General features: G+C 51.9%; 1 protein-coding gene across 2 annotated transcripts in view; it reads right to left on the bottom strand.

Annotated features, from left to right (window-relative positions):
• The window catches only part of POLE (DNA polymerase epsilon, catalytic subunit), a 45,840-nt gene that overhangs the window by 18,179 nt on the left and 12,682 nt on the right, over nucleotides 1-14,979 (bottom strand). For both annotated transcript variants that reach the window (XM_042962050.1, XM_042962051.1), the window contains exons 17-26: nucleotides 11,573-11,701; nucleotides 11,385-11,487; nucleotides 11,147-11,293; nucleotides 10,604-10,749; nucleotides 8,420-8,568; nucleotides 7,426-7,518; nucleotides 7,088-7,232; nucleotides 3,999-4,156; nucleotides 3,438-3,633; nucleotides 2,141-2,355 (exon numbers count right to left, since the gene is read on the bottom strand). In XM_042962050.1, the coding sequence (XP_042817984.1) occupies nucleotides 2,141-2,355; nucleotides 3,438-3,633; nucleotides 3,999-4,156; nucleotides 7,088-7,232; nucleotides 7,426-7,518; nucleotides 8,420-8,568; nucleotides 10,604-10,749; nucleotides 11,147-11,293; nucleotides 11,385-11,487; nucleotides 11,573-11,701 (1,481 nt within the window). The remainder of the gene's footprint in view (nucleotides 1-2,140; nucleotides 2,356-3,437; nucleotides 3,634-3,998; nucleotides 4,157-7,087; nucleotides 7,233-7,425; nucleotides 7,519-8,419; nucleotides 8,569-10,603; nucleotides 10,750-11,146; nucleotides 11,294-11,384; nucleotides 11,488-11,572; nucleotides 11,702-14,979) is intronic.

Genomic DNA, 14,979 nt, shown 5'->3' with positions numbered 1-14,979 from the left:
ACACAGTCCCTGTCTTGGCGTTTACCAATCCCACGCCTGCTCCCATACTACTATTGTCCGTACGTATGTGTAAACAAACGAGAGTGTTGTCCACGTCTGTAAATTTTATACAGATGGAAGTAGACTGCCTGTGCCAGCCCGCGCATTTACCACGCAGCTGCGATTCAATCGTTCCAACGCCCGCACAGCATTTCACTGCATTAAAAACACATTTGCCCATTTTCTGATTGAGGGACACTACGGCATTCCCAACGTTTGCTATTAAACACAATGTAAACCACAGGGGCAATCATCCAGGACACATCCCCAGACGTGCTCAATTGTGAGGGGAATCAGGCACCATCTAATGCATCATGCACTGCTGGCTTCTCCAAAGTGACTGTCACCACCCTGTGTACATGGGGGACAACTGGTATTAACACACTTGTTTCCCAATTACAGTGAATTTGCACATCTTTACGTGCACTGACCATCAACTTCTTCACTTGCAGATTGCCTGTTCATAGAAGTTGCCTACTTTCTGTGTTGCCGTTTTCTTAATGATACACAGCAATTCTGCATTTTACTCTCCATGTAATCTGTTTTAGCCTTACACCAAATTCCTTCTTTTGTTAGAACTCTGGGAATTTCTTTTTTTAATTTTTTTTAACGTTTTATTTATTTTTGAGACAGAGAGAGACAGAGCATGAACGGGGGAGGAGCAGAGAGAGAGGGAGACACAGAATCGGAAGCAGGCTCCAGGCTCGGAGCCGTCAGCCCAGAGCCCGACGCGGGGCTCGAACTCACGGACCGCGAGATCGTGACCTGAGCCGAAGTCGGCCGCTTAACCGACTGAGCCACCCAGGCGCCCCGAGGGAATTTCTTTTTAAGGAAATATTTGCTGTGTTTCATTCATTTGCTCCCCACCCCCTCCACTCCCGACCTTCCTAGCGTAGGTGAAAACGCGCATTACTGACGTGTCTAGCTTTATCAGTTACCTACTGCTATACTACAAACCACCTCAAATTCCATGGATCGAAACAGTAACTGTTTTGGCTTATGAGCCTATGATTGAGGTGGTTCTGCCCGGGGTCACTTGTGTGGCCGCTGTGGCCTCCCCTGCAGGTGTGGCAGCTGCTGCAGTTACCTGGTCCTGCCTCTGCAAGGGACCCCCGGCCCCTAGCAGGCTGACCAGGCAGCCAAAGGGCAAGAGCAGAAGCATGAGGCCTCCCGCAACCAAGGTTCACTTCTGCCACGTTGCATAGGCCGCAGCAAGTCACAGGACTGCCCAGACTCTGTGCAAGGGAAGGAGTGTCATGGGAGGAACGAGGCCCTGTCACAAACGGTCACGGAAGCACCGCTGTGGCCATCTTTGAAACGTTTGCTCTTGTTGGTGCTTAGCACTTCCCCCATCTGCCCGCTGTTCTCAAGGCTTGTCCGCGGAACCACTTCTAGTCCCTGAGCTCCTGGTGGGAAATTCTGCCACGGTTATACAATGATTCGCAGGAAGAAAACCTATTGTTCTAGAAATCCATGCCCTCAACACAGTTTTCTCCTGTTCCATTCACACGGTCCCTGCACGGTTCAAGCAGCCTGATGAGCGACAGGGTGACAGGAGAACCACTGCTGACCCCAAAGATTCCGTAGTCGGGAGTGGAAGATGCCGTCTGACAGAACCCTTTGCTGTCACGCTGAACGTGTTTCAGAAGCTGGAAGACATTTCCGTCTGTCGGTAAAGAGAGCTGAGGCCACAGCATCGGCAGTGCCATGGAGCCTCGGATGCTAGAGCATTCTGTGCAGCTCGCCAGAAAGACCTCTCAGCCAGGGTGACAATGGTCTCCTCAAAGGTGTGAGTGATCCAGGGCCTGCCCTAGACCTCAACTGAACTCTGTGATGGCTCCCATCATAGCAACCCCCGCTCCAATACACTCTCACATCTCTGTGCCTGCTGACTGACAGGGTACCCTCAGTCTAGGCCCCCACAACCCAGGTTCCGCAGGGGACCAGAGCCCAGTCCCTGTCTTCCACACCTGACCATCCTGCTCTTTACAAGGAAGCTGACATCGCTACAAAGGGACAGAGGTCCCATAACAGACTCAAGCTTCCAACCCGAACATCCAAGACCGTACGGAATCCCTTCCTTAACCCCAGAAACCCTTACCTCTCTGTGACCGGAGAGCCCTCGGGCTTCCGGGAGATGATGTAGCGGCAGCTCAGCCCCGCGTCCTTCACCATCTGATCCCCCAGGAACTCAGCCAGGCGCTTGGCTGTGCTGATAGACGTGGACTTCTGCTCCCCATAATCTTCCAGCTTCCGAGACATGGAGCGGTTCTCAGAGATCAGCTCAAACAGCTCAGAATCAGGCATGTTCGCGGCCTGGAGAGGCAACGAGCAGATCACACAGGAGGAACAGAGCGCTATCCCAAGCTCACTGGGACATCTCCCCCGAGTAGCGAGCTTCTCCAGCCTGATGGGCTGAAGGCAGCGGTACAACACGGTTGTCTCATGCCAGTGAGTAGCAACGCTACAAATCCACACACAAAACCTTAAATTCCATTTTGTCGAACTATGTAGAAAACATTAAAAGACGTTTACTGAGCTACTGACACCAAAGTTAACAGAAAAAGAGGAAAGACAGAATTAGTGATATTTTTCTCCTAAAACAAAAAGAAAACTAGGGAAAGGAGGAGCCAGGAAAAAGGAAAGAGAGACACTAGCCCCCCGGAGAGCCATGGGACTAAGAAGGGAGGAGTCGGAGCAGTCTGAGGACAAATAGCTGTATCTGCTCCTGTGCACATGCACCCCTGACCCCCCGGCCCTGCTGTCCCATGTGCACACATCCCTGACCCCCCAGCCCTGACATCCTGGAAGATTTGTTTGGATCCTGTTTCGTGTGTTTTTCTCTCTCGGTGCTTACTCTCATGTATGGGCCAACTCTATAGAACAAGACAATATGCCTCAAGCTGCAGCAGCCCACAAAGCAAAGGAAGCCAGAAAAGTTCTAGAATATCCATCCCAGTATTCCTTTCGCTTAGAAAACATTAAAATAGTGAAAAAAGCCTACATGATACCCAACATTTACAGATTAAATTAAGTAGTGCAAACTTGACAAATACAGACTAAAGAGTAACAAATAATGATAGATCCCATGAGAAGGTATGTTTCAAGGTAAGCCAACACTGTCATTTAAATTGTAGAAATTGCATATTCATTAACAGGGCCTACAAAGTAAAAAAAAATCAAAGAAGCTGATGGGATCACTGGTAAATTTTTCTCTTACAAATCCTTTCACTATGCTAGGTGCCTCCTTCCTGGAATTCTGTCACTGGGCACAGGGTCCGGCTTCGAGGGACTGAGAGGCACCGACTAGGAAGTCCCGTTTCATCAGAATCAGCCCTGACTCACCCTGCTCGCCAGGAGCCTGCAGGACCCTCACGGCCAGGTGGAGGGCGGCTCACCTTACTGTACAGCACGTCCAGCCAGTAGTCAGCCACCTTGGCGACGGAGCCATACACTTCTTCTAGGGTGCTGCCCTTGAGGAAGGCCTCAAACACTGAGGACTGGAAGATTTTAATCAGCTGCAGCTCCCCCCGGCGTTTGATCTCGAAGCCCTTTAGCTCAGCCAGGGAACCGTCCTCGTTGAAGACAGCATATCTGGAATCATAGGCGAGCCCAGCGGTGAATGGGGGCCTGGGATGCTGGCTGTTAGTCACTGGCTCTCCACCTTCCCCTTCTCCGTCCAGCCCTCCCCTCCAGCATCTACTAGGCAGCAAACATCTCCCCACCCTGAGGTTCATATTTCTGACATAAAAACGACATAAGAGGCTGCAGCCTGTAAACGAGAATCTAGCAGGTGGAGAGCAGAGATGGCGGGATCTGTGTCGGCAACAGCTTTCCATACTGAAACGAAAAGGTCAAGAAACAGAAGTAGTCCCATCTGGCCTCCTGGTCCACTTCCCGGATGGGTTGTTAAATCTCATTCATTTTCTCCCCAAGCACAAAGGCTGTGGGATTCCTACCTCTTCTTCAGTTTCTTGCCCTCTTCCTTGGAGGCTGGAAGGATCATGGCAAGGTAGGGTCCATCAACCTCAAAAAAGATGCTGTTCTCTGAGCGGGTGACATAGGTGAGTGAGGCTGGCTCAGTCAGCTCCTGGTACTGATCATTGGTGAAGCCTTCCTGCAAAACAAGAGGAAGTGGAGGCAGCTTCACTCCTGACCATCCAAACCTCGAAGTGACCAGTTGCCTGTGACGACTGACCAGACCAACAAACTGGGGTTCTTCCATACAGTGGACACCACTCAGCCAGAGAAAGAGGCCAAGTTGTGACACATGTCAGAAGTGGATGAACCCAAACACATTCTGCCAAGCCCAGAAGCTTATACACCTTGTTTCCATTCACAGGACATTCTGGAAAAGGCAGAATTAGCGTTGCAAAGGAACACACTAGGTAGCCAGGGTCTAGGGGAAGAGAGGGAGAAAGGCTGATGATAGAGGCAGCACTCGGGAACTTCTGAGGGGTGGAACTTTTCCATGTTCTCTGCGGTGGTGGAAACAGGACCCTGTGTGGCTCAAAACCCACAGAACTGCACTCTACGAAGAGTGAATTTTACTGTAAGCAAATTAAAAAGCACCCAACCAGGATGTCGGGCAACCCCAAGGGAAACTGCAGACTGGGACAAACAATCCCACTGAAGGGCCGGCTTCAGTCACTTTGGCAAACCTGGTTGTGATGAGGTAATACAGACTAAAGACAGTAGCAACTATACACACACACTGTGCTGTAGTCGGTTAAGTTTACGGCACACGGTGGCACGATCCTGAAGCCATTTTACAATTGTACACACACACTAGTGAACAAATAAACATATTGAGAAAATGAGGGACAGGCTTCTCACTGCAAGAGAAAGAAGTGACTAACGGAAAGGGGACTAGATTGGGGCTGGACATATAGATGTGGATTCATGTCCTTTACGTACATACGTATGTTTTTTAAATGTTTTGAGAGAGAGAGAGCGCGCGCGCACGTGCGTGACAGAGAGTGTGAGTGGGGAAAAGGGGTGGAGAGGGAGAGGGAGAGAGAATCCTAAGTAGGCTCCATGCCCAGTGCATAGCCCAATGTGGAGCGTGATCCCACAATCCCGGGACCATGACTTGAGTCGAAACCAAGAGTCGGCCACTCAACTGACTGAGCCATCCAGGCTCCACTTGCATTTCGTACTTTAAATTTTTTTTTTTTTAATGTTTATTTATTTTTGAGACAGAGAGAGACAGAGCATGAACGGGGAGGGGCAGAGAGAGAGGGAGACACAGAATCGGAAGCAGGCTCCAGGCTCCGAGCCGTCAGCCCAGAGCCTGACGTGGGGCTCGAACTCACGGACCGTGAGATCGTGACCTGAGCTGAAGTCGGACGCTCAGCCGACTGAGCCACCCAGGCGCCCCGCATTTCGTACTTTAAAGTGCACACGCAGGGGCGCCTGGGTGGCTCAGTCAGTTGAGTGTCCGACTTCGGCTCAGGTCATGATTTCATGGCTTGCAGGTTCGAGCCCCGCGTCTGGCTCTGGGCTGACGGCTCGGAGCCTGGAGCCTGCTTCCGATTCTGGGTCTCCCTCTCTCTCTCTCTCTGCCCTCTCCTGCTCATGCTGTCTCTGTCTCTCAAAAATAAACATTAAAAAAAAAAAATTAAAGTGCACACGCAGAGAAATAAACCCAGATGCATGCGCGGACAGGGCGATCAGGCATATACATATCTCCTAGCTCAATCTGAGAACAGCTAGAAGCAGTTACACCCAGCAGCAATGAGCATCTGCACTTGACCTTGGTTTCCAATACCCTCTCCAATAAAAGGAACCCGGTTCCTCAGAGAAATGGCGGATTCCGGGGTGAGGACTAGGATAACCAAGATGAGGCTAGAGTGCCTTCAGGACCAAGAAGTAAGAAAGTGCTAAAGAAATAAATTAATTAAATTAAAAATGCCCCAAACCCAAACCACAGACCAGGGACACGTGTCAGGAACACGTAGGCAAATGTGAAGGAGGCCCTAGCAGCCCAGGAGGAATGAGCTGAGTCACAAAACACCAGGGCAGGCCTGGGTTGTAACCCAGTCTAACCAATATCGACGACGAAGAGAACTGCTGAGTGGAAAGAGGGGTGATACGCTTCCTTACAGAGGGATTCCAATAAATGTACCAGGACTGTGGGAAAGCGGGAGCCACCGTTGGGGAATGTCATCGCAGAACCACTGTCACTCAAACCAGTGAAAATTAGGGAGACACAGGACATCTGCACGGTCTCAAGTATCTCCTCTAGGGTTCTTCAAGGCTCTGGTGGCTTTAACACATGGCCAGACTCTCCGACACCCCTGCCCGCCGGCGTAGGCTCGATGCCTCGCTCCAGCAGCAGTAGAGGGCGGGGAGACAGCAGCTGTGCCTGGTGACCAGAAGCGCAGACCCTGACACCATGCAGCCAAAGAATGAAACACGGGTCATATCGCTAGCGTGCCTTAAAAAATGCAAATAATCTCATTTGATAAGATACAACCAACATGATAAGAAACAACAAACCCAAATGAGGGGCAGCCAACAAGACACCTGAGCAGGGCTTACTGAAGACAGGGAGCTGCCAGCCTGGGGGCACTAAGAAGACAGGAGCCCTGGAGAAACCGGGAAATCCAAACAAAGACTGTGGCTTGGTTATGGGGCTGCGCCAACGTGAACTTCTTAGTTCTGATAAGCGTGCCACGGTTTATATATGTGAACTGATGTTAGAGGAAAGAGGCTGAAGCATATATACAAATTGCGTTCTACTTTTAAAACTTTTCTGTAGATCTGAAGTTACTTCAAAATACAAACTTAAAAGCGAAATAGTCTGCTGCTGTCCTACAGGGAACACAGACTCACTTGAGTGTGAGCACAGCATTTTCTGTATAGATCCTCAGGCTACAGAAGAATCTGAACGGCGTCAAGCAGGGTGACGTGACGTTAGGAAGGGGAACGCGCCAGTGTGACAGCCGATGCAGTCCCCCCCCCCCCCCCCAAATCCCCATCAGAGTAGAGACGTTAAGAACCCAGGCCCAGAGATAGCAGGCCCTCCCTGGAGACCCAGGCTCACCTTGACCATGATGTTTAACATGGCCCCAGGGTAGGAGATGGTCACCTTGGGTTTTTTTACACTGGTCGTCTTGATGACAAAGTTTTCAGGGAAGCTGTTGGGCAGGACGCACCATATTCCGTCTGTGTCCAGCTCTAAGGGCCTCCTTTAGAAAGAGAGAAACGAGGCCACGTGGATGCTGGACCATGGCCTCCATGCAGGAAGTACCCAGTGTGAAGGCCCTTCCAGGCCATGGACCCAAAAACACAATGCCCACATGCTCACTCCCCGTCTGTGCCCCCCAGCCTTCCCCCCGTAGGCTGTCCACTCCCGGCAGCTGACCAGAGCACAGCGCTCACCCGATCTGTTCGATCAGTTCCCGTGCCTGGGTGATGATGTTGGCTCCCGTGAAGCAGACAATGCCTGCCATCTCCATGGAGTACCAGCGAGCCCTGAGGAAGACAGTCACAGCCTGGGGGTGGGGTGGGTAGGGCTCCCCGCAAAGGGTCCTTAGAGGAGGTCAGGAGGACACCGCGGAGGGGACGTCTGAAGTGGGGCAGGAACCGCGGCAGCACGGGGCCGTGCTGAGGACACTCCTCCGCCCCGCTTCAGGGTGTGGGGCTGGAGGCGGCATGCTCTCTCGGTACCAGCCCAGATGGTCCCGTGCCCCGCCCCCCCCCCCCCCCCACGAGCCCTCTCCCCCTGTCCCCAGCTCCGTCTCGTGCCTTCTCCATCTCCCAGACCCGACGCTCATCCTCCGACTTCTCAGGGAAAGCACAGGCCCACAAACACCCTCAACTCCCCGCCAGACACCCGCCTCGTTGCCCCCAAACCGGGTCTCACCCACAAGGTCGGGCGCCCAGAGGCCGGCCCCTCCCGGCCCCACTTTCCTCCCCCTCACCCAAACCCAACAAACCCCAGCACCCCATCGTCCTCCTCCAGAGCCTCCATGCTGCTGCTCCTCGTGACCCTGCCCACGGCGGCCAGGCCTCTACAGCCTGCTCTCCCCAAGGCCCTCACCCACCTGGCTGTACATCTCCATCAGAAAGAGCATCCATCTCGGCTTTCAGACCCCCCCACTCCTGGCCATCCTGACTCCTCAGACGGCTTTACACCCCCCATGGCTCACGTGGTGCTTTTTCAGGACGGCCTAGACCCTCTACAGCCCCCAGGTTATGCCATTCACCAAGTCACATAAATACACCGGAAACTGCCAAATCACTGTCTCCAGCCCAAGACATTCCGACAACACGTCCGTGGTACCGGTCCCCGGCAGTCCAGACGCCCTGGGTCGGCGCAGCCGGACGCCCCCACCCTCGCTCCACGGAGCGAGGCCCTCGGCCGGGAGCCCACCCTTTGCGCATGACGTAGCCGTAGAAGGAGTTCAGGATGCACTTGTGCGCCAGCTGCAGGGAGTCGTACAGGACCTCCATGTTCTTGCAGCGCTTCACTTCGGCGGCGTCGCCCACCTCCACGGCCGCAGACAGCTTCTTCTTCCACACCTGGAACCACACGCGCACCGATCACCAACTCGGTTCCTCCAGCTCAGTCTACGGTCCGCGGCCCGGCATTCTCATATTGGGAAAATGTCAAATCTATAGAAACCTTCAAAATCCAATACAAGCGAAGACTATAGACACATCGGGAAAAACAACCGTTGATGCTCTGCCACGTTTCCTTATCCCGTTCTCTCTAGTGGCACAGCCAGATGAACAGGGCAGACATCGTGACCGACCCCCTAGAGACTCCAGCACGTGGTTTCTTTCTTTCTTTTTTTAATGTTTATTTTTGAGAGACAGAGCGACAGCGCGTGCACAAGCGCACAAGCTGGGGAGGGGCAGAGCGAGAGGGAGACACAGAATCCGATGGAGGCTCCAGGCTCCGAGCTGTCAGCACAGAGCCCGACACGGGGCTCAAACCCACAAACCATGAGACCCCGACCTGAGCCGAAGTCAGACGCTTAACTGGCTGGGCCACCCGGGCGCCCCAAGTGTCCAACTCTTGATTTCAGCTCAGGTCATGATGCCAGGGTTGTGGGACAGAGCCTGTGTGGGGCTCCTCACTGAGTACGGAGGCTGCTTAAGATTCTCTCTCTCTGCCCCTCTCCTGCGTGTGCTCTCTCTCTAAAAAAAAGTAATAAAGTAATATAAAGAAAGAAACAATTCAGGTATCTGTTGAATGCCTACTATGTGCCAGGTATTGTGTAGACTCTGAAGAACAAGACAGACGCTTTTAGTGCTTGTCTGAAGAGAGAGAGAGAGAATAAGTAACTTAATAGTTAATTAACATGAAACGGTATGGCAGTTCCTCAAAAGGTTAAAAACGGAATTAGCACAGGACCCAGCAATCCCGTCGGGGTTCACACTCAAAAGAATGACATCAGGGACTTCAAGAGATTTGCACACCCACGTTCACAGCAGCATTCTTCAAGTGGCCAAACCGCGGAAGCAACCCAGTGTCCGTGGACGGGGGGCGGATGCACACGATGTGGTGCGTACACACAACGGAGTATCATTCAGCCCCGAAAGGAGATTCTGACACCCGCGACTACACGGACGAACCCGAGGACACGACGCGAAGGGAAAGAGCCGTCATGAGAGACAAACACCGCGTGACTCCCCTTCCGTGAGGGCCTAGAGGAGCTGGACTCAGAGACCGAAAGTGAGATGGGGGGCTTGTGGTTAAATGGTGCCGAGTTTTAGTTCTGCGAGATGAAGAGTTCTGGCAAGGCCCGGGGTGGCGGCTGCATAACAGTGTGAACGCACCCAACGCCACAGAACCGTGCACTTAAAAACGTTAGGTTTTATGTCGCGTATCTTTTACAGTGACAAAGTCTATCAGAGCAGGGACCTTACCGAGTCCAACAATGAAGGAAGGTCCTTCAGGAAAAACAACCCCATTTGCTTAAGTATAAAGCTACGATTTGTCATGACAACTGAGGTGGTATGTGTCTTCCCTGATCCTCCTGGATGAGCCAGGCCAGTAAATCACCCGAATTCGTCCCCATCGGAGGCTGGCAAACTACGGCCATATGGCCAATACCGTGCTCATGCAGCCTCCGCTTCTGCTCCGCTGCTCACCTCCCTGCTGCAGCGGACACGGCTCCGTTCCTATCAAATTTTATTTATAAAAAGTCTGCCCACCCATAGTCAGCTGATCCCTGCTCTAAATAAATATTTCAAAAGCAATCATTCAAAATAGTTTCAAGGCCTCAGGCCCTTAAATCCTCAAAACTAAAAATAAGCGAGGGGCGCCTGGGTGGCTCAGTTGGTTATGTGTCTGACTCTTGAGCTCATCCTAGGTCTTGGTCTCCAGGTCACGAGTTCAGGCCCCTCGCCGGGCTCCACATTGGGCATGAAGCCTACTTAAAAACAAGAAACAAACAAACTCAAAACCGTGCATTCAATTACTTTCCAAACGCGTGAGGCTGGGAGCCACACATCCTAACTGGGGAAGTCATGACTGTCCAGACAGCACCAAGCAAGGACTCTCATCTCAGAGACTAGACTGTTCTGACTTCACAAAGGTCAGACTCGCCTTGTGGAGACCCTTGAACTCATAGCGCCTGTCCCGGAAGGCGCGCACCGTGTCCACATAGAAGGAGTTCTCCCGCTGGCAGATGGTGGTGAGGCGCTCCTCCACTCTGGTCACGTGGATCTTCTTGTAGGCCTTCCGGCAGTAATCTGCGGCACAATCGAGAGCAGGGGAGCATGTGAGACCCCAAACAGGACATAGCCGGGCCACCTGTACGTAGCCAAAGGAAGTCAGGATAAGGCCGACACCAACAAATGAAGCTTCCCAGGTCAGTACGGAGGAGCACGAAACTCAGAGAGACAGTGCTGGTTTATCCTATCAAAGGACAGCCCAGTGTGAACGGGCCAAATTCGGCAAGAGCCCGGGAAGCAGAATTCATCATCCGAACATTCACTGAGGGAGAAATAAGGAAAAGGAGGCTAGGAAGAGATAGTTCACAGTGATCTCATCTCTTATCTAGTGCAACATCTAGTTTAGATGACATCAAGCTGTGACATACCAGAAAGGCCCAAGTCAGAGGAACCACAGTGTTAGGAAACTGCTCACCTGACAGCCTCCGCTTCTCATATTTAGCCTGCTCCTCGCGGGACAGCTCGTGAAAGGCCCGGGCTGGGCCCTCTGCAGTCAAGGGAGGGAACTTCTCTGACTCCAGCTGGTGCTGGATCCGATGGTACTCGCTGCGACTGGCTGGCACTAGGAGGGCGACAGAGGAGAGTCTGTGACAGAGACCTATGCACCCGCTGCCTGCTGAGCCACCCGGCCCCTGCCCCTGGGTCGCACTCACTGAACTCGCCCCTCCACTGCCAGGCCATCTTCCTCTGGCAGTCTGCTCCAGGCTTGTTGAAGTCACAGGCAGCACAGGTGGCCTCGTCCACCACGGCAGAGGGCTGGGGGTGGGGTTGGGTGGGGGGGGTGCAGCAGTTAGTATTTGGGCAGAAAAGAGCTCGATTCTGACAGGGGAATCCGTCTCACCTGCAGGCGGTTCGTCAGGATGATGTTGGGGTACATGGCCCCCACATCCAGGTGGTAGATAAGGGGACACTCGATTCTGTTTGGGACATCTTTCAGGGAGGTGAGCTTGGTCTTAATCTGATCACACACCTACGGAGAAAGGAGAAAGACTGTATAGACAGCAACAAAGCAAGCACGTGGGTCCCAGAAGGACAGCAGACGCTGGCCACCAATGCTAGGTCCGGGAGGTACAGGAACCTCACAAGGAAAGAACCCTAAGGAGCACAGCATCTCAGGAAGCAGCAGCCTCCACCCCAGAGGACCTTTCGGGACTGGGAGAAAACTGAAAGACTGTGGACTCAGATGGCAGGGCCCACCCGCCAGCAAGGTGTAAGACCCAGCTCGAGTATCAACAGCACCCTTCCTGGGTGCCCTGTGTGCATGCACAGTGTGGGTATGTGATATCCCTGCCTCAGCAGCCCCTCACCTGACACATGAGAGGCTCAAGAGCTTAGCAGGGGCTCAAGCACAGGCGCCCTTAGCCCAAACGCCACACTCTGAACCTCGGTGCTAGATGGTCCCCAGCATTACTTTACAAACCGATGAATCAGATTTGTTTCCAGCCAGAGGTTAAACTGTTATGTAAAAAAACCCTCCTGGTACCTAACACCTAGATATCCTGCATGAAATATGAGGACTATCCCTGTAAATGCAGAACTGAGTTTCTAAGTTACCCCAGAGGGCAAGAGCGAAGAGGAGACTCAAAACCAGAGCAGAGAGCTACATCAGCGGTGGCCTGGCAGAGGCCAGGCTCTGGGTCGGGGTCTCTAGGACCACTCCCAGGTGTAGTGACTCACAGTGCAAGGACACAGAACTCAATCAGCAAAGGGGAAAGGCACTGGGGCAAGGTCAGGAGGAGGTCAGGCTCAAGCTGGGATGAGCTTAATTCTCCCGGCATCAAACCGGGACATGTGCCTAATGCCATCTTGCTCATGGACCCAGTGCCCAGAGTGTACACTGGGCACTGGGCACCTGGGCACCTTAGCCCACACACACCCAAACCACAGGCTCCCAGGAGGGCGGTGTTCCGTGTGAACAAGTGTCTGCACGAGTGAGCGAGGTTCAGGAGGGACTCCTGTCCGAGAAAGGAGAGAAACCTCCCTCCTGAGACCCGAGCTCCCGGCCTCACGAGCAGGCCTTTCTGAGGTCGGCTGCCTTGGCCCAGGGTGTGTGCGCTCCCGCACGGTTCTCGTGCCTCCTCAGGGACAGGAAGCCTGCACACAACAGGGGGACGAAACAGAACCCCCCCAAAAAGGCAGGACCAACAAAGGCCACCTCTGTGAAAGAATAAACTACAAGCCTGCTCACCAAAATCACATCTCCTCTGGGCTGCACATCTGGCACCGCAGGCTAGTCCCTCTAATAAGTGTGGGGTTTACGTTACACTCCACTGGATCTGGGAACCCTCCGGCCCAGGAACCAGGTGACAAGGGACCCCGGCCACAAACAACCGTCAAAGTAACTGACGGCCCCCAATGGGCTGCAGGAGACTCCCTGCTGAATACAAATTCACATCCCAAAATCACAGAGCATGGGAAGAAACACCCCCATGACCAACAGCAGACACAGGGGGAGGCCACTGAGAACCCGCGAGAATAAGCCTCCCAGAGTAAACGTGGGGAAACTAGCACAATTAAAAATACTAAAGACCAAGCCCTAAATAAAACAGGGAGAGAAAGAGTCCACTTTTTTTTTTTTAATGTTTATTTTTGAGAGAGAGACACAGAGTGCGAGTGGAGGAGGGTCAGAAAGAGAGGGAGACAGAACACGAGTGGGTGAGGGGCAGAGAGAGAGGGAGACACAGAATCCGAAGCAGGCTCCATGCTCCGAGCTGTCAGCACAGAGCCCGATGTGGGGCTAAAACTCACAAACGATGAGATCAGACCTGAGCCGAAGTCGGATGCTTAACCAACTGAGCCACCCTGGTGCCCCTAAAACTAACTGTCTTCTAATGGTGATATATTCACTCTCCCAAAACTAATACCTGATTACATCATAACATTAATATGTACTTATCTGGTAAGTTCATTCTGCACAAAACGTACACATCAGAACTGGAGAATTAGTATATTTAGAAGTTAATCTAATGACTCAGGAAACCTCTGGATGGGACCAGATAATAAATATCTTAATTTAGGTTTTGTGGCCACACAATCTGTCACAATCTTTTTTTTATAACATCTTTAAAATGTAAAAGCTATTCTTAGCTTGCTGGTTACATAGGCCTCATGGGCTATAGTTTGCCAACGTCTGTTATAGACATTTAAGAATAGAGAAAACCAGGGGCGCCTGGGTGGCTCACTCGGTTAAGCGTCCGACTTCAGCTCAGGTCATGATCTCACGGTTTGTGGGTTCAAGCCCCACGTCGGGCTCTGTACTGACAGCTCAGAGCCTGGAGTCTGCTTTGGATTCTGTATCTACCCCTCTCTCTCTGCGCCTCCCCCGCTCGCTCTCTCCTCTCAAAGATAATGAACATTTAAAAAAAAAGCTTAAAAAAGAATAGAGAAAACTAAAAAACATATGAATAAATACGAAGACTAACCAGGAGAGTAGCCATCTTTTTTTTTTTAATGAAATGTGTTAAATTTGGAAGTCATATTAGAAAAATCATTTGAATGAAAAAATTGCCTTTAGTATTAAACTCCTTAAGGGGCGCCTGGGTGGCTCAGTTAAGCATCATTCGACTCTTCATTTCAGCTCAGGTCATGATCTCACGGTCGGGAGATCAAGCCCCGCGTCAGGCTCTAGACTCTGTGTGAAGCCTGATTGGGATTCTCTCTCTCTCTCTGCACCCCTACCCCTGCAAGCTCTCGCTCAAAAAACAAAACACAACAAGAAAACATTCCTTAAAACCCTCCAAAGTAGTCAAAATAAAAAAACACACCAAAAATTATACAGCAACAATGACTAAAAGGAAGAATGTTTATCATATACAACAGAAAATACCAGAAGTATTAATATTTGTTCCTAGTTGAATTTTAAGCAAATCAATCATTTGAATAATCACTCCATCCTTCTCCACCGAGGCAGGTCCTGAAATGCCAATGAGGAGGCCCACGGAGACAGTCCAGGTAAGAGGGGAGGGAGGCAGTTCCCACGGAACACACCTGCGCTGCCGAGATCCCCGGCTGGCACCTCCCCTCAGCATCCTCGGGATGAGATGGCCCCTCGGGAACAAAGAGATGAGTCCAGTGCCCTCTAGAACACACTTTAGAAACCGCGAAGGAGCCATACTCCGTCCTCTAGGAGCCTACTGCTGGATTCGCCAGGGTGTCTAGAGTCCCTCCAATCAGCATATCTTTGTTCTCACTCATTTCACTATTTCTTCAAGTTGAAAGTGTGTTCCTTCTAAGGTGTTAACTCACATT

Source organism: Panthera tigris, chromosome D3 (assembly GCF_018350195.1).
Source record: "Panthera tigris isolate Pti1 chromosome D3, P.tigris_Pti1_mat1.1, whole genome shotgun sequence".
Classification (NCBI taxonomy): domain Eukaryota; kingdom Metazoa; phylum Chordata; class Mammalia; order Carnivora; family Felidae; genus Panthera; species Panthera tigris.
This window is presented reverse-complemented; position numbering and strand designations above follow the sequence as displayed.